Below are 16,955 nucleotides of genomic sequence, written 5' to 3' on the forward strand. Positions count from 1 at the left end.
CAACAAAAAAAAAAAAAAAAGAAGAAAAAAATTGTCGTTCAGCTCTTTCTGGCGCACTCAATGAAAAGCAACACGAACCTCTCCAACCATTTGATGGCACTCTGTGGGGACAGTCGCTTAATGAACGAGCAAACAGGAGATTATTCTGCCACTGAACAGCGACAGCAGCGTCGGACCAAAACTCCCAGCTCCCATCTTCACTAGAATTGTTCGGTAAACAACTTGTGAGTCCTTGCGTCCCTTCTCCTCGCCCTGGACAGCATTCAAGTGTTAATTGTGTGCGTGATTTAAGCTTTACCGAGAGCGCACGCCGAGCCTACACTGTCCACCAAGAATAATTGCTTTTTGATTGAGTTCAATGTACATGGGGGCTTTAACTGCCCGCTTGCCTGAATGTCTGCCTGCTGCCAGTCTGTCAATCTGCAATTCCAGTTTGAATTTGAATGTTCAAAAGCGCTTGAATCCTTGACAACGACGCATTCCCACGCAGTGCTCGCATCAAATGTTTTATCCGCAGGAACTACTGCCACGGCCACGCGCTCGTCCTCCTCTCTATGGCAGTTACATCCATAGCCCTGGACTGCTGCAACCCAACAGCCGTGATCAAAGCCGTTTCAAGCCGCATCACTGTTGCAAGCGGGGCAAATTTGTTCGTCTGATGTTGCCCTACCTCAAGGAGTACTGTGCCACATCCTCTGTGCATGGCATTCGCTATCTGACAGACCCCAAGCTGCGTGTGTTCGAAAGGTAAGAAAAACTAGCTCCAAAAAGTGTTGCATACTTTTAGGCAACCCAAGAAATTAAAACTCGCTTATGTTTTTTATTATTTCAGATTCCTTTGGCTGCTTATTTTAATTGGCACTTTTATTTGTGCCACAATCGTATATGTTGATTTGACGGCACTGTACAACTCGGAGCGCGTACAAACAACCATTGAGAACACAATGCAACCCATATTTTTTGTACCCTTTCCATCTGTTGGCCTTTGTCTTCGCAGTCGCCTTAATGTGTTAGCATTGGAAAACGAAGCTACGGATTTGTTCTTGGGCGCAAATGCAACTCAAGCGAAGAAGGAACTCTTTCAACATTTTATTTTAAGCGTGTCAGATATACATTTTAATGATATGAGAAGCCTAACGAAGTTCTTTGCTAACGAAACTCTAGCCGCAAATCTAAGTCAACTGGATGGCATTGATGTGACGAAGGTGTTGGAGTATACCAATTTGAGGTGCACCCATATATTTGTGGAATGCAGCTGGAGAAGCAAACCCTACAACTGTTGTGACATCTTTGAGCTGCAACGCACCGAACTGGGTTATTGTTGGGTCTTCAATTCACAAATCAGCCCAAAGACAATAAGGATGGCGGTGAGTTTTATCATCGACCGATAAGTATTCGTTATACATGAATAATTTATCCCCTTTCTTAGAAAGAAAGCAAATACTATCCACGTCGGCTGTCACAAAATGGACCTGGCACTGCCTTGGAAGTCTATCTGCGTCGAAACAAATCTTACGTTCGAACCAACGGACATGGTGTACATATAATGGTGAAGCAGCCGCAACAATGGAGCGATTCAGCCAGATTGTTGCCAGTGGATAGTAACAACAAAATCAGCCTAAATCCACGATACACTAGCTCCGATGTGAGGACACGCAGCCTGTCGCCTAGGGATAGACGCTGCATCTTTCCCGATGAGATCAAAGATCCGCTCTACAAGAACTTGCCCGGCTTTGTCTATTGGCGTGGCAACTGTCGCAGCAGATGCCATCAGGAACATGTGGTTAGTCGGTGCAATTGTTCGCCAACTGTGCTCTTTCCCCTCAGTAAGGAAGGTGAGTGGAAAGCAAACTCTTTGTTGTATCAAATCACAAGTTCTTTTTCGTATGCTGCAGACAATTTTACCGATTGCAAGGCCTCGGATTTCAAATGTCTGTATGACCATAGAAGTAAGTGATAACTCACCTCGTATATCCTACATATTCTCGCATAATCGTTGCCATTATTCAAAGTGACATTCAGTGTGGAGCGGCTTGCTCGGGAAGCCGATTACGTGGATGATGTCTATGAGAATGCCATGACCTGTGACTGCCTCAACAGCTGTGAGCAGTTAATTTACGATACCATCCACAGCAGCACGGCCATGGGGTAAGTAATTATTCTTGTCTCTTGATATACGCCTACTCTCACATAGCAATCACATCTCGTAGCAACAACGAACTCGACCAGGATTCGTACAGCATGCGCATTGATATCTTCTTTCAGTCACCTTGGTTTATCAAATATCAAACTCATATGCGCTTCACATTTGTCGAATTGCTGGGTATGACTTCATAATTAAATGCTTCAACTCGTTGCTTAGTTTGAATATTTTATTGTAAATTACAGCCAGCTTTGGAGGCATCATTGGACTCTTTCTAGGTGCCTCACTGCTCAGCGCCATTGAGCTGGTCTATTACTTCACCATTGGCCTTTATTTATATTTATTCAACAACAAGAGAAACCCCAAGAATCAGAAAGTCCAAGTACCACCCATCACTTTGCATTTCCGCCGCAAAATAACACCAATAAAAATATTTTATTAATAGCAAAAAATGCACCTTCTTTTTTGAAAATACATAAAATTATAATCTAGAAAAATACAGAATAATTTAAGAGAAAATATTTACCCTTTCATGAATATAACTAATCCGCTTAATTAATTACAATTGTAAAAATGTAACTGTAACTTTGCATTCTTTTTAATTTTCCTTATATTGCTTTGTGAAATAATAAATAATTATGAACTTCGTGCTTTGGTAATAATCAATACTTATTTTGTCATCAATCAATATTGTTGGGATTGTGGGATCAAATTTATCAATCGCCATCAAAAATAGAACGGGACAAACGCCTTCCAAAATAAAATATGACACATATAATAGAGATAAGATAGCAATAATTAATGAAAATAAAAAAAAACTGAAGGATTTATTATTAATACGTATAACAACAAATTTATTTAATTGGATAAAAAGAATTGATATTATTATTATGTAAGATAGAAATTTAAAAGAAAGTGAAAAGAAAATACTTTAAAAATATATATAAAACATTCTAAAGTAAACGTGCTCTCGACTGTAGTAATATCCACTACTTCATTGCTTTACCAAGTAGTAAGAGTATTTAGCTGTCGTCGATGTGGATGCTTCGTAAATTCGCAGCAATATTCACCAGGCGTTGATTCTGTTATTAAACGGATGCCGCAGCTGGCTTTTGGACTTTGCTTCCGCTGACATCGTGTCGTGGTGGGCGTGGCTTAAGCCGTTACGTAAATAAAACAGCCACTTCGCCCACTTCTGTTTGAGATTGTCGCGCAGCAGGCCATAGTAGGCGTTGTCATAAAGATGCAGACCAAATCCTACAGTCAAATAGTAAACCAGCTCCACACCACTGACCATCGAGGCACCCAGGCAAAGGCCAAAGATGCCGCCCAGATTCGCTAAAGAATACAGAAAAATCTAGATAAATAGCTGAAGAAATATTAAATTGAATGCTAGATAATTACCAATCAAATCAATGCTGCTAAACTCGAGACTGGTTCGATATGTAATCATATTCTCGACCTGGTAATGCACATCCACCTTGAAGAAGTCATGGCTCGCCGAGCTAGAGAAATACTCAAATTAAATCAAGCAATGACAATTGCTCAAACAATTCTTGACAAACATATTACGACCAGTCAAGGGCAATGTTGTGGTGGACGTGAAGTACTCCAACACATTACAGCTGACCAGACAGGGACAAGTCATGCCTGGCTTGCTGGCACTGAAGAAGTCATCCTCTCCCAAATGCTTGTCGTAACTGAAAATGTCTACGAGTATAAACATAAACTTGACTTTAATTGATGCTGCCTCGCAGTAGATAAAGTTCAACTATGCCAAAACTTGCCATTGTGACGTGAGATACATCGCAGACTGACCGCAGTGCAGTCCTTGACTGAAGGACAAAACAAAACGGAAAGTGGTCAAAAAAGTATGATTTAATTGGCGATGTGCGGAGTTGAAAAGTTTACCTTTCTGATTGCTAAGAAAAAAGATGGGCAACGTGCAGTTGCACAACCTGACCAAGTACGATTCATGGCAATTGTTGAGGCAGTTCAAAAGCAGAAAACTTTTACTAAATCGTCTTGGCGCATCGCTAGTGCCAAAGTCCTTTTGCTCATCGTCGAAGTGACAATTGCGACGCTCGGGAGCAATGTTGCGGGTCGTCTCATCGGTACGTGTCGCCTGAGGACGAATGGTCACATAGGTCTCTGTGTTGGGCGTTATCGAGTACACAACATTCGACATTTGATTTCCCTTCTTGATCATGATCTGTAAGTTTAATATTATTATTAAAAATGTATTTAAAAAAACTTATTCACTGCCACCTACATAAACATTATCGGTGGCCTTCGAATTAGGTCGTTTAAATCGCTCATGAAGCCTTAAACTAAAGTTGAGACCTGAACTTTGACCCGCCTTGGCATTATGCCTGGGATAGAATTCTTTACCATAGCGTTCCTTGATTTGATTAGATCTCGGCGACAGCTCCGAGTTAAATACCAGACACAGACCGTACTCCGACTTCTCAGTGACAAAGTAATCACAGCAATTGAAATTGCCATGGCGCCACTTGCAGGACTTCGGCACCAGAATATCCTCGCAAGTTAGAGACATAAAGATAGCCAATGAGCTAATGTTGACGAATTCCAGCGCTTCAAAGTTCTGATCTTCCAATTCAGAATGGCTGTACCTAAAATTATCGAAGCGCAGCGTTTCCATGTACGACACCAACTTGGTGAATCCTTCTTTCAGCTCTTCAGTTGCATTCGCCGGCAAAAATTCAGCTTTAGCCTCCTCCAGCTTACTCCAATTGATGCGATTGTCGGTGCAAACAGCCACAGCGGGAAACTGAACTAGAAATACGGGATATTGCGGATCTTCGATAACTGTCTGCAGTTTCTGGGCGCCATAACGTTCCGAGAGTAGCAAATAAAACGAGCAGCATAGTGTGATGCTGATAACTAGCAAGACGCTCCAAATAAGCCTGAAAATTAAAGTGAATTTAATAAGAATTTACTGAAGGTAAACTAGTGATTACTTCTCAATGTTGTGCAGTCTCGGATCATAAAGATAGCGCACACAGTGTATAGTGGATCGTTCACAGTACAAGCGAAAGTAATTGCTTGCCAGCTCCTTGAAACACTTCTTTTCATCGCTTTTCGGTTTCTCACTGTTCTCTTCCTTGGCCATCATGTGACTGAACTACGTTCACCGAATAACCACCTGCTTTATGGGATTCACCGAAGACTTGTAATTGGAGTTTATGAACTTCAATGAAATGCATCCATTATGGCTAATTGAGTAGTTATGTTTTTTGGGTGAATTGATAAGCATTCATCCGGATATAGAGAAATTGATATCACACTCGTAACTGACGCTATCCATTGATTAGTTGACGCGCCTACTAATCAGTTCATCAGAATGACTGCTGCGAGTAAGTTGCCCGTTAATGATGATGATAACAAGAAACCAGAGAAGCAGTCATGGGACTGGACGAAACGGTAAGGTACTGTCTTCTACAGCAAAATAATTGCCTTGACTATTTGTTAATTTAGTTATAGCCGCTTATTACTGAAGCTCTTTGCCATCATGCTCACCATCTATGTCTGCTTTTTGTCCTGGGAGCGTTACTTTAAATTCTGGGTGCAAACCACCATTGAGCGCACTGATGTCCACATTTCGGAAATTCCCTTTCCGGCCATCACCATTTGCCCCACGCATTTGACATTGGACAGCTTGAATAATACGAATACTAAGCAGCGAGAATTGAGTCGTATGAACCGTCTCTATAACCTGATCCAGAGCATTCAATTAAAACCCGTGCTCAGTGAAGAAGAAGTCGCCACGAATTTTACAGAATTTGAGGATTACTACAACCAATCCATATCCGAATTTGGCAGCACACTCTACCGTGGCTACCAGTGCAGGGATTTGTTCAAAAAGTGCACGTGGCGACGTCGTGAGGTCAATTGCTGCACCATCTTTAAAACCTTTGGCTTTGGTGTGAGTTGTTACATATTCAATTCAATATTTGGCAAGAATGCGGATCTTACATATCCTTGGTCAGTGGCCGGTTCGGGTGTCAACAGCGGCCTCAATGTCAAGATGAATCGCAACGTGAGCGTGCATCACCTGGAGAGCGTTTTAGTTAGTTCTGTCCCTAATTGCATCTGATAATTGTAGATTGATAATTTCAATTCCTCTAAAGGTCATGGTGCAAGAGCCATCGGAGTATCTGGGTACCAATCTCATTTACACCAAAGATGACCGCATTGCGGTTCCTCTGCAACCTCAACGCTTCACAGCCGAAGACGATGTTAGGGCTCGACCCATGGAAATGCGTTATTGCTACTTCATAGAGGAAATGGAAACTAATTACCGATTGCGTTCCGAGTGCATAAATAGCTGTCATATCAAGTTCATGACTGAGAAGTGTAAGTGTTACATTAATACGATCATGGCAATCAACAAAGACAATAATGCTAACCAGGAAGCTTCCATTCGTCCTTGCACTGTAAGGGATTTGTCATGTTTTACCAAGTACAAAAGTATGTATATGTAAATCTCAAATGTTTTTTTATCATAATCATAATCAAATAGTTTCCATAGTATCGTTCTTTTCTATGAGCAACATCATCGAAGAGTCTAGAGACTTTGTATTCAATACAACGGACTGCAAATGTTATCCCAACTGCAATCACATAAAGTATCATGCATCCACTTATACGGATCATATGGGAAACGCTAAGAACGATGATCTCATAGAGGTTGATATTTACTTTCAAGAGGAGACCCTTATCTCCTATCGCTCCACGCTGCAAATAGTTCTGCTTGATTTGATTGGTAAGTTTTATATGTTTCGACAATCACAAATTTTTTATTGAAACAAATTTTTTTGTATTTTAGTTTCATTTGGTGGCATTGCTGGCTTGATTTTAGGCTACTCCCTATTGGGATGTATCAATACCATGTTGGATCGCATTGCCTTCTGCGCCAAGTCGCGATCACGTTCAGCCGATCCAACAGCTTCGTCGCACGCTTCCTCACGTTTACCTGAAACGGATCTAAACAACAAATTTGTATGAAAATGGAATTATTTTGGGCGTTATTCGACATTTCATTTTCCATCAGGTTAATGATCTGTAAGTTGAATATGTTATAAATAAATTCAAGTTGCTTTCAAAAACACAATCGGTAGCCTTTGTATTTAGTCGATCAAACCGGGTTAAATTCCAGTCACAAACAGAATTCCGTCTTCTCAGTCATAAAGAAATGAAAGCATTTGAAATTGCCATGACATCACCTGCAGGACTTCGGCACCAGAATGTACTCCCAGCGCAGACAAGAATTCGCAGGCAAGAATTCAACTCAAGCCTCCTCCAGCTTGCTCATCCTTGGCCATCATATGACTGACTGTAACTGTCAGCTTTATGGGATTCACAGATTACTTGTAATTGTTGTTTTGAAATTTCGACGAGTTGTATCCATTATGGCTAACAACTGTTGTAATTGAGTAGTTATGTTTTTTAGGTGAATTGATAAGCAGACATCCGGATATAGGGAAATTGATATCACACTCGTAACTGACGCTCTCCATTGATTAGTTGGCGCGCCCACTAATCAGTTCATCAAAATGAGTGGAGTGACTAAGTTGCCAGTTAATGATGATGATGACAAGAAGCCTGAGAAGCAGCGATGGGTCTGGATAAAATGGTGAGTAACTGGGTGAGAAAAAAAGCAAAGGTAATTGTCATTACTATTTCTGAATTTAGTTATGGCCGCTTATTACTGAAAATTTTTGCCGCCATACTTACGATTTATGTCTGCATATTGTCCTCGGAGCGTTACTTCAAATTCTGGGTGCAAACCACCATTGAGCGCACTGACGTCCACATTTCGGAAATTCCCTTTCCGGCCATCACCATTTGCCCTATTCATTTGACATTGGACAGCTTGAATAATACAAATACTAAGCAGCGGGAATTGAGTCGTATGAACCGTCTCTATAACCTGATCCAGAGCATTCAATTAAAAACCGTGCTCAGTGAAGAAGAAGTCGCCACGAATTTTACAGAATTTGAGGATTACTACAACCAATCCATATCCGAATTTGGCAGCACACTCTACCGTGGCTACCAGTGCAGCGATTTGTTCAACAAATGTACGTGGCGACGTCGTGAGGTCGATTGCTGTAGCATCTTCCAAAGCTTTGGCTATGGTGTAAGTTGTTACATATTCAACTCGGAAATTGTTCAGGAACCAAATAATACTTGGCCATGGTCAGTGGCTACTTCGGGTTTCAATAGCGGGCTCAATGTTAAGATGAATCGCAACGTGGGCTTGCATCACCTGGAGAGAGTTGGTGTTAGTTCTGTCCCTAACTACATCCGATAATTGTTGATTAATAGTTTTACTACTTCTGAAGGTTATAGTGCAGGAGCCATCGCAATATCTGGGCACCAGTGTCACCTCCTCCTCGGATGATCGCATTGTGATTCCTTTGCACCCGATGCGTTTCACAGCCGAATCCGCTGTTAGAGCTCGTCCCGTGGAAATGCGCTATTGCTACTTTACAGATGAACTGGCAAAGAATGGTCAAATGCGTTCTGAGTGCATACATCGCTGTCATATTAAATACATGGAAAAGAAGTGCAAATGCCACCTTGATTTGATCATGCCGTATCAAGAAAGTTCACTTCGCAATTGCACTGTGATGGATTTGTCATGTTTTGCCAAGTTCAAAGGTAGAAGTAATCCTTATATGTTTTTAATGACGCAATAATCAAATACTTTCCATAGTATCGTTTTTATCCATGAGCAACATCATCGAAGAGTCTCGAGATTCTGTATTTAATACCACCAACTGTAAGTGTTATCCCGACTGCAATCACATACAGTATCATGCATCTACCTATACGGATCGTCTGGGTAGCGTCAAGAACGATGGCCTCATGGAGGTTGATGTCTACTTTCAAGAGGAGACCCTTTTCTCTTATTGCTCTACATTACAAATAACTCTTCTCGATTTGATGGGTAGGTTATAGCCGTCTACAATCACCTGATTTTTATTGAAAGTGTTTCTTCTCTTTAGTTTCATTTGGTGGCATTGCAGGCTTGATTTTAGGCTACTCTGTAATGGGATTCGTCACTGCCATGTTGGATCGCATTGCCTGCTGCGCCAAACCCTCGACCCGATCACGTTAAGTTGATCCCACAGCTGTGTCTCACGTTTCTTCGCGTTTACCTGCAACGGGTACAAACAACAAGTTTATAAGAAATTAAAGAAAATGCAGCAATAAATAAATCGAAAGAACAAGAACAATTGATTATGAATCTCTTCAGATTTCAGCTACCTGCCAGTGCAGTGGAAAATTCCCACCTCGACATTGAAATCGAGATTAAAATCGCCTCATATCATTCTGTCTCACTCTGCAATTGTCCAATGTATAGGGTGTGTATGATGCAGTTCAATGAATTCCGATTTGTACACGTCTGTATATGCGTAGCAGACCAAAGAGGTCTCAATTGTACAAACAATGCCTCATAGAGGATGTACCCCAAATGGTAATCAAGTTGGGTTTATCTCCAGGCTATCAGGGGGCGACCAAAAGTGCTTTGAATCACATTAAATCACATCACAGAAGAACACTTGTCTCACGCACACAACTACACACAAGCGGACAGATGTGCATACACTTTGTCAGCTGAGTATATTGACTATGTTATGGCCTTTGCCTCAAGTTGGAGATAATCGTAGATTTTTGAGCGATCTATAAACGATCTTGAAGCGGGGCCTGCGAACATTAGCGCTTGCACAAATTGCAATGAACAAATCCACTAAAATTATAGGAAGATCAGTCAATGAATATCTGAAAACATTAAATATAAATTATCATTTCATTTTGCAAAACAAAATTAGTGAAGTTAATAACTCGTAGAATCTGCATGACATCTAGAATTCGCATTATTTAATTTTCTAATTCAGATTTCAACAATAACAATTTCTATTTCAAATTCATGTCTCCGAGCTCATACTGTAATTGATTGTTGATTGTAAAATGTATAGTAAATAATAATATACAATTTGCTGATCTCGCTAGAGTTAAGTTCGACTTCAAACTGAAAGTAAAGAGTCGCTCAAATATCTTAAATTATATTGTAACATCTTTCAAATTTTAATCATTTTTTTTTATTTTATTTTGCTAAATATGACAAACAACATTATTGTTTTGACTGATGCTAGTCTTAATCTAAAACTATAACATTCAATTAATATTTAATTTTCATTCGAATAAACAATTTCTAATCTCAGATTCAACTCGTCGAGTTCACACTGTATACGCTTAGCTGTCTGTCAAATTTAATTGCTAATATTATATTTGCATTATCTCTTTTGAAGGAAGTTCGACTTTAAACCGAATTCAAAGAAGATTACTAAATCTCAGAGGAATTTCTTTCTTTCTCTCTCTTTAAATAGATCGACCTAAATATGACGTGTATGAGAATAATTTGATTTGACTCTCATGACAACCGAGCCAACTAATTTTAGTATTCGTTGAAGACTCAACAATGAGCGAAGAGTGTCTCAAATTCGTCGGCTGTATCTTCGTAGAGAGCAGGTAGCTGCACAACCCTTAGCACGACGTCGACTCGATCCAAGTATAAATAGTGGTCGCAGCAACAGAGTCGAGCACAGTCTGATTCAGTTCGTTCAATCAAGATGATGAAATTCGTTGTTGCCGCTTGCCTGATCTTCACCGTGGTAAGTAAACAATATCATCCTTGATAAATCCTTGTCTTTAACAATCCACATTTGGGAATGTTCAGGTCTCCGCTGACTATGTTGTCAAGAACAAGGACAACATGCTGAGCTACCGCGAGGAGTGCGTCAAGGAGCTGAGTGTGCCCGCCGATCTGGTGGAGCAGTATCAGAAGTGGCAGTATCCCAACGATGCCAAGACCCAGTGCTATCTGAAGTGCGTCTTCACCAAGTGGGGTCTCTTCGACACCGAATCCGGCTTCAATGTGGAGAACATCCACACCCAATTGGTGCGCGGCTCGGCCAATCACGATGATGAGTTGCACGGCAAGATTGCCGCCTGTGCCGACAAGAACGAGCAGGGTTCGAATGCCTGCGAGTGGGCCTGGCGTGGAGCCAACTGCCTGCTAAAGAACCACCTCCAGCTGATTCAGCAGAGTCTGGCACCCAAGGCCTAAGTTATTAAAGAAAACACTTATACGTAGTTAAATTAGTTTCACATCCAACCCTCAATTACATTCATCAATCGTGCCTAATGCATTAATAAAAAAAATCATAGACTAAACTGCAAAAGTTTTTGATACAACGAAAAGTCTCCCCACAGCGTTAATTCAGTTGCAATGTTGCTGTACAGCAAGGAACTTGTGGCACCGCGAGCCAAATTTTCTCGGGGATTACAACGCTTCGATCGTCATCCGCTGCGAGATAAGTATGGCCAGATGTTGCGTAATTCCTTCGCACACTCTTCAATCCATGGCTTGCAAAATGCCTTTGAGGAGCAGCATTTTTGGGTGCGATACTTCTGGCTCATCATTGTACTGTTGGCCTCTGTGGGTTTCCTTAGTACCTATTCCATATTGGAGATGCGCCACAACGAACAGGTGTTGGTTAGTCTTGTGGCGACCACACAGCATCCGGTTTATAGCATCGAATTTCCAGCCGTTGCCATTTGTCCCTGGAATCATGTCAATTGGATGCGAGCCGCTACAGCTGCTGAGCGCTTTCTGCCCTCCAACGCGAATGCTGAGATGCGAGAAACCTTTCGACAGCTGCTCATTGGCATGGAGCAAGTGTCATTTGGCAAATTTGAAACTATGGGTGAAATGTCGAGACGAAATTTCTCATCACTGGCTAAATTGAGTCTCTCGAAACTCGCCAGTTATTTAGCTTATCGCTGCGATGAGCTCTTCGAGCGCAGCTCATGCGTTTTCGATGAGACCAGCTACGATTGCTGTCAACTCTTTGTAGCAGAAAGCACAGAAAATGGTCAGTGCTTGGTCTTCAATTCGTTGATCTCGGATGAATCTCGCAATAAGAAACTGATCAATGAGTTTTATCCCTACAAGATAAGCAAGGCTGGGGAAGGCTCTGGTCTGCAGTTCACGCTGCGATTAAATGATTCATATTTGCGAAAGGGCACCGAGGTACCCTTCTCTATGAATGTGAGTTAATATAGGGTTAAAAAGCTATGATGTTACTAACAACTCCCTTGCAGCTTATGATCAAGCAGCCACGCCAATGGTCGCAGCCTGTGATATTTCATCTATATGAGAATACCGAGAACTTTGTGGCCATTGATCCACTGTTGATAGAGACGTCTAGGAACGCTGTTCTCATGCCTCCCTCCAAGCGACATTGCTACTTTGAGGTAAGTGAGCAGACATAATCCGTTCCCATCTCAAAATGTTTTATTAGGAGGAACGCAATCCCTTTTACTCCTATGGGGATCCAGATCTGCCCTACAGTCATCACAATTGCATTGCCGTCTGCCTGCAGGCATCGATGCTCTATCACTGCAACTGTACAATGCCGCTATTCTTGCCCTCCATAGGTAAGTAAATCTTTCAGCTCAACCCGGTTTCATCGTGCTGTGCAACTTGCAGAGGGATCACGTGAGTGCGGCGTGCTGGACATTGAATGTGTTTATCGCCATGCCGATATCTTTGGCTATGTGAAAATAAAGGGGCAAGACAAGTACATCAAGGATCCCCGCAGGGGTCAGTTGTGCGATTGTCCCGATAGCTGCAATAAGCAACAATATTACATGCTGCTTAATGTACGCGAACTGGAATTGTAAGTATTGAAATTCGCAAGCTCTCTAGTAATCTTCAAACTGGCTCTTTTATTCATCAGCGTAAATATGTCGCGCATCAGAACAGAAGTTTACTATGGCCAGCGTGTGATAACGAAGATCGAGACGAAACTGCAATACACATTTACAGATTGGGTGGCGGGATTTGGTGGTATTCTAGGTCTATATGTGGGCGCCTCGGCGCTAAGCTTTGCTGAGCTAGTTTATGTGCTGGCCAAGTTACTGTGGACGGTCTTAAGTGATGGATACACTAAAATGTCTTTAGGATATAAACGCCGCTAAAATACTCGTTGTAAAATTATAAATCGTTTGTGGTTTATTACTATATAAAGGCTTTATAATTGTGTCTGAGCTTACTTCTGCTTTGTCTCCTGATCAGTCGGGTAACGTATATAAATCGCAGGAAGGGGCACTGAAGCTGGCAGTTCGGTGAATTGATCCAAGTAGGAACAACCGATGGCGAGAGCACTGCCATCATTACTGAAATTAAGCGAAGATATCGATGTGTCATACTCATGGAACTGACACAGACGCTTCTTGTTAAAACCATCCCAAATGTTAACAATACGATCCGAGCCGCCTGTGGCAAATGTGTGATAAATATTGTGAAAACTGAGCGCATTCACTGGATAGATTTGCTCAATGTTCTGCTCCCTGTTGCGATGGCATTTGAAAGCGAATTTGCGACGCTGCACTTCAGGATCATGATCCAGATATTCGACAGCCACTCGACCCTCAATCGATGACATGACATAACCCTCCTTGTTGGGGAACAATCGAATGCAGCGGGTTTGATACTTCAGCGATGATTCGCGCTTCATGATGTAGCTGTCTGTCTTCCGCAAATCCCAAATAAGCACTTTGCGATCCGATGTGGCCACCACAATCTTCTCGTCAATCACCGACATGGAATAAACCTTGCCGTTGTTCTGTTCAAAGCAACCCACACAGCGTTTCTCTCGCATGTCCCACAGCTTTACATTCTTGTCCCAGCTGCCAGTCAAGATACCATTCACATACTCTGCATGTTCCACACAACGAATTGGCTCGTCGTGGGCGCCTACCAGAGTCTCAGCTTGTGTGTTCACATCGTAGAGACGCAGTTGATTGTCCAGGCCACCGCTGACCACATGTACAATATCCTGTTGAATGTGAGATTAAGCATACCGCAAACAAGGTATTTATTGAGTAGAAGTACTTACCATAAAGGCACAGTCCAGAATAGGGGCATCTTGCACAAACTTTTGGCGCATTGAGTTTGCCGCCACATCGTAAAAGCGAAGCGTGCCGTCCCAGGAGGATGCCGCCAGATACTGATTTGATTTGCAGCCGAATTTCACTGCCGATATGAGATCCTCGGGCGGGTTATTCAATTTAAATTCGGACGGTCCCATCTCGGTATTTTTAACTTAAAATATTAACAATTAATAAATTGACAAGCGTCGATTGCTGTGCTGCAATAGAGGTGGCGACACATCGATAACATTATTGATGTACCGAAATTTTTTTAAATTTCTTAAAACATCGATTTTTCTAACCAACATCGATACTTTTTTAGCCAAGTTATAAACGCATCAATTCATGTATTTTTATGGATTTCAGCATTTCTGTAATAAAATAGAGTTTCTTGAAGCAGTCTTATTATTTGGGGTAAGACAATAAACAAAATTTCTAAATTATACGTTTAAAAGAAGATACAGACCTACTATCGATTTCAAAATGTACAAAAAATGTATGCCGGCTAATTTATTAGTATGGTCACCCCAAAATTAATAGCTCTGTTTTGCACAAACACAAAAATAAGCTGGCAGCTATAAAACTACGGAAGACACGGCGGTTAAATTTAAATTCATTTTGAAATTGGCATTTTGTTTTGTTTTTATTTTCAACAAACAATAACTATCACTACTAAATGGCATAAACTATTACGCTAATATTTTGGAAGTACTTATATTGGTGGTTATAGTTTGGTTATGAATTCTCGTTGAGCATTTAACGGAGTTATTTTTGTTGTTTAATTTTGTTTTTTTAATTTTGGCGCAGGTCCATCATCGGCAGTGCTCAACGCAATGGCAAATTGGGCAATATAGTAAGTAATCATGATTTGCAGACGTGCTCCAGGCAATGGCACACTCAAAAACATTGTCACTGCAATTAGTGCATCGGAGATGACGAATAATGCAGAACCCATGGCACAGAAAATGGTCAGGAAACTCTTGACATCCACTGCACGTGCCAAGGAGCGCCACAGCATAGTTGAAATCAGCACACAATAAATGGGCACGCCTATGATCAATATCTCATCTAGATACTTCGCCACAAAAATCACAACTGCAACGAATATAAATTATATAAAGTGCAAAATAAATAAATAACAGTCATAAATTTACTCACAAATTGTTACCGGCACATAGAGACATAATCCCAGAAGCCATTTAAGTGGCTGCCAGCCAAAAGCGCTGATGTAGAATATGTGGGCCACGCCAAAGGAGACCATTCCAAAGGGAAACAAATTAATATTGAGCAATGCATCACCACCACAGGAAAACACTAGGCCAAGAAGTATTAACTGCGAGCGACGGTAGCTAAGAAAATATTAATAATATAATAAAATTCAAAAAGAAATATAACAACCTCGAATTTCTAGTTACTCCCTTATTGTTAAAAAAAATCAAATTAATATATAGTAGAAGTTATAGCTATAATTCTTACTGTTTATTGAGCGCAAATCCTTTGATCAAAACATATAACGCCAATGCCACAATTGGCAGGCATTTGAGCACAGTTGTCCATAGTTCTCCTTGAGGGTCTTTACGAACAAGCGAAAAGTAAAGCACCACACTTAGAAAAAAAGGTATTAGCTTCACGCTTTGGGCTTTGGCCTTAAAGATTATAAAATAAAATATTATATTAAGCGATTAGCGATAGTCGATTATCAACAATTGGGGGTCTAAAAAAGCGATAATGTGCACAAGTCTTAAAGGTGATTAGATTAAGTGGTTAGCAACTCTCATGTCACATCTGCATTTAATTTGCATAATATGTTCTTGAATAAATAAAAACACTTTTACTTTCATACTGCGCGAGCTTTCATCAGCTTATCCAGAGAGATACCAATTGAGAGAAGGAGGGAGAAAGAGAGTCAAAATGTGAGAGAGAGCGAGAGTGCACAGAGGAGAAGAGATATAGTGAGCAAGGTCAAGGACAAAAGCTCCACATTCGTTTTACTTTTTTTTGCGGTTAGATAAAGCATCTGTGCCGTATACAAGGTGCGAGCACACACACACACACAAGCAAACACATACATACACAAAATTATTTGAACTTCTATCGTACACATAAAAAACAATTTTAGCTGCGTCGCGAGTGGAATGGAAAACAAAGGCAAACAATGCAATGCAATGCAAATGTCGCAACGACGTTGATATCGCATTTCACTCATTTCTCTTTCCTCCACACTGAGTCGAGATTATAATTTAAAAATAACTAAATCACACTTACAAACAGCAGTGAATTGCTCATAATTGACGCTTAGTCGAAATTTCCGCGATGTCACTTGTAAGTAATTGCAAAAGTTAATACAAGCTGCCGTTTCGCACGATTGAGAAGCCACTTATTTAGCACTCGTAATGTAATATGTACAAATATCCAACCGGCCACTGGCAGACACACGTTGCGCACTTTTGACCAACGTCAATACACTGAATCAAAACGTATCATTTCTCATTTGGCTGGACGGCGGTTAGGTTGGCTTCGACTTTGATTGCCATCGCCATCGCCATCACCCCCGGTCCATCAACGCTGCCTCGGTGACGGTTCGCGTCGCTGCCGAGAGTACGCTGCGTGAGTGTAAGTGCCGGTCAGACATATATATATACACACACACACATATTCTTACTTTGGCAGACCATGTGCAGCATAAGCAGCAGCATTCAGGCAGATACACAACAGGCAAATTGATTGTTTTTACTGTCTTTTCTTTACCTTTTTCTTGCTGTACCTTTCTTTGTGAAGCGCA

General features: G+C 41.1%; 7 protein-coding genes and 1 long non-coding RNA gene across 8 annotated transcripts; 4 read left to right on the forward strand and 4 right to left on the reverse strand.

Moving 5' to 3' along the window:
• The first annotated feature begins 313 nt into the window (after positions 1-313).
• LOC132785123 (pickpocket protein 19) lies at positions 314-2,585 on the forward strand. The gene is made up of 7 exons (XM_060791116.1): positions 314-747; positions 833-1,367; positions 1,430-1,835; positions 1,896-1,949; positions 2,013-2,148; positions 2,211-2,323; positions 2,389-2,585. The coding sequence occupies exons 1-7, from the start codon at positions 503-505 to the stop codon at positions 2,583-2,585; spliced, it is 1,686 nt and encodes a 561-aa protein (XP_060647099.1). The 5' UTR covers positions 314-502.
• A 507-nt stretch (positions 2,586-3,092) lies between these two features.
• Positions 3,093-5,470, reverse strand: LOC132786182 (pickpocket protein 19). The gene is made up of 7 exons (XM_060792643.1): positions 5,125-5,470; positions 4,416-5,070; positions 4,055-4,355; positions 3,931-3,978; positions 3,709-3,853; positions 3,548-3,648; positions 3,093-3,481 (listed from the first exon to the last, which is right to left on the reverse strand). The coding sequence occupies exons 1-7, from the start codon at positions 5,277-5,279 to the stop codon at positions 3,210-3,212; spliced, it is 1,677 nt and encodes a 558-aa protein (XP_060648626.1). The 5' UTR covers positions 5,280-5,470; the 3' UTR covers positions 3,093-3,209.
• On the forward strand, positions 5,431-7,171 carry LOC132786183 (sodium channel protein Nach). Its single transcript, XM_060792644.1, has 5 exons — positions 5,431-5,587; positions 5,642-6,233; positions 6,295-6,634; positions 6,696-6,929; positions 6,993-7,171. Exons 1-5 carry the CDS (start codon positions 5,508-5,510, stop codon positions 7,169-7,171), a joined length of 1,425 nt encoding a protein of 474 aa, XP_060648627.1. The 5' UTR covers positions 5,431-5,507.
• Positions 7,172-7,718: 547 nt separating this feature from the next.
• Positions 7,719-9,542, reverse strand: LOC132786184 (uncharacterized). The gene is made up of 3 exons (XR_009632415.1): positions 9,440-9,542; positions 7,901-9,330; positions 7,719-7,807 (listed from the first exon to the last, which is right to left on the reverse strand). It is a non-coding gene; the product is annotated as an uncharacterized LOC132786184 (long non-coding RNA).
• A 1,149-nt stretch (positions 9,543-10,691) lies between these two features.
• LOC132785356 (general odorant-binding protein 99a) lies at positions 10,692-11,410 on the forward strand. The gene is made up of 2 exons (XM_060791424.1): positions 10,692-10,848; positions 10,914-11,410. Exons 1-2 carry the CDS (start codon positions 10,807-10,809, stop codon positions 11,301-11,303), a joined length of 432 nt encoding a protein of 143 aa, XP_060647407.1. The 5' UTR covers positions 10,692-10,806; the 3' UTR covers positions 11,304-11,410.
• A 36-nt stretch (positions 11,411-11,446) lies between these two features.
• LOC132785353 (pickpocket protein 19) lies at positions 11,447-13,219 on the forward strand. The gene is made up of 5 exons (XM_060791421.1): positions 11,447-12,287; positions 12,341-12,493; positions 12,541-12,676; positions 12,729-12,918; positions 12,979-13,219. The coding sequence occupies exons 1-5, from the start codon at positions 11,466-11,468 to the stop codon at positions 13,217-13,219; spliced, it is 1,542 nt and encodes a 513-aa protein (XP_060647404.1). The 5' UTR covers positions 11,447-11,465.
• LOC132785354 (mitotic checkpoint protein BUB3) lies at positions 13,217-14,428 on the reverse strand. The gene is made up of 2 exons (XM_060791422.1): positions 14,140-14,428; positions 13,217-14,079 (listed from the first exon to the last, which is right to left on the reverse strand). The coding sequence occupies exons 1-2, from the start codon at positions 14,329-14,331 to the stop codon at positions 13,291-13,293; spliced, it is 981 nt and encodes a 326-aa protein (XP_060647405.1). The 5' UTR covers positions 14,332-14,428; the 3' UTR covers positions 13,217-13,290.
• A 351-nt stretch (positions 14,429-14,779) lies between these two features.
• Positions 14,780-16,690, reverse strand: LOC132785355 (lysoplasmalogenase TMEM86A). The gene is made up of 4 exons (XM_060791423.1): positions 16,439-16,690; positions 15,650-15,819; positions 15,332-15,522; positions 14,780-15,268 (listed from the first exon to the last, which is right to left on the reverse strand). The coding sequence occupies exons 1-4, from the start codon at positions 16,457-16,459 to the stop codon at positions 14,952-14,954; spliced, it is 699 nt and encodes a 232-aa protein (XP_060647406.1). The 5' UTR covers positions 16,460-16,690; the 3' UTR covers positions 14,780-14,951.
• Positions 16,691-16,955: the final 265 nt, after the last annotated feature.

This window comes from Drosophila nasuta, chromosome 2R, assembly GCF_023558535.2.
Source record: "Drosophila nasuta strain 15112-1781.00 chromosome 2R, ASM2355853v1, whole genome shotgun sequence".
NCBI classification, from domain to species: Eukaryota; Metazoa; Arthropoda; class Insecta; order Diptera; family Drosophilidae; genus Drosophila; species Drosophila nasuta.

Bases quoted from the DNA above. Each gene is read 5' to 3' on its own strand.
- LOC132785353 (XM_060791421.1), top strand. From the start codon at position 11,466: ATGTTGCTGTACAGCAAGGAACTTGTGGCACCGCGAGCCAAATTTTCT. The intron at 12,677-12,728 runs GTAAGTAAATCT...TGCAACTTGCAG, and splicing joins GCTATTCTTGCCCTCCATAG to AGGGATCACGTGAGTGCGGC. The intron at 12,919-12,978 runs GTAAGTATTGAA...TTTATTCATCAG, and splicing joins AATGTACGCGAACTGGAATT to CGTAAATATGTCGCGCATCA.
- LOC132785123 (XM_060791116.1), top strand. From the start codon at position 503: ATGTTTTATCCGCAGGAACTACTGCCACGGCCACGCGCTCGTCCTCCT. The intron at 748-832 runs GTAAGAAAAACT...TTATTATTTCAG, and splicing joins AAGCTGCGTGTGTTCGAAAG to ATTCCTTTGGCTGCTTATTT. The intron at 1,836-1,895 runs GTGAGTGGAAAG...CGTATGCTGCAG, and splicing joins CTTTCCCCTCAGTAAGGAAG to ACAATTTTACCGATTGCAAG.
- LOC132786182 (XM_060792643.1), bottom strand. From the start codon at position 5,279: ATGATGGCCAAGGAAGAGAACAGTGAGAAACCGAAAAGCGATGAAAAG. The intron at 3,979-4,054 runs GTAAACTTTTCA...TTTGTCCTTCAG, and splicing joins TTTTCTTAGCAATCAGAAAG to TCAAGGACTGCACTGCGGTC. The intron at 3,482-3,547 runs GTAATTATCTAG...TGTATTCTTTAG, and splicing joins TAGCAGCATTGATTTGATTG to CGAATCTGGGCGGCATCTTT.
- LOC132785354 (XM_060791422.1), bottom strand. From the start codon at position 14,331: ATGGGACCGTCCGAATTTAAATTGAATAACCCGCCCGAGGATCTCATA. The intron at 14,080-14,139 runs GTAAGTACTTCT...CACATTCAACAG, and splicing joins TTCTGGACTGTGCCTTTATG to GATATTGTACATGTGGTCAG.
- LOC132785356 (XM_060791424.1), top strand. From the start codon at position 10,807: ATGATGAAATTCGTTGTTGCCGCTTGCCTGATCTTCACCGTG. The intron at 10,849-10,913 runs GTAAGTAAACAA...GGGAATGTTCAG, and splicing joins CTTGCCTGATCTTCACCGTG to GTCTCCGCTGACTATGTTGT.
- LOC132786183 (XM_060792644.1), top strand. From the start codon at position 5,508: ATGACTGCTGCGAGTAAGTTGCCCGTTAATGATGATGATAACAAGAAA. The intron at 5,588-5,641 runs GTAAGGTACTGT...TTGTTAATTTAG, and splicing joins TCATGGGACTGGACGAAACG to TTATAGCCGCTTATTACTGA. The intron at 6,234-6,294 runs GTTAGTTCTGTC...ATTCCTCTAAAG, and splicing joins ATCACCTGGAGAGCGTTTTA to GTCATGGTGCAAGAGCCATC.
- LOC132785355 (XM_060791423.1), bottom strand. From the start codon at position 16,459: ATGAGCAATTCACTGCTGTTT. The intron at 15,820-16,438 runs GTAAGTGTGATT...ATAATCTTTAAG, and splicing joins TGAGCAATTCACTGCTGTTT to GCCAAAGCCCAAAGCGTGAA. The intron at 15,269-15,331 runs GTGAGTAAATTT...TATTCGTTGCAG, and splicing joins CTATGTGCCGGTAACAATTT to TTGTGATTTTTGTGGCGAAG.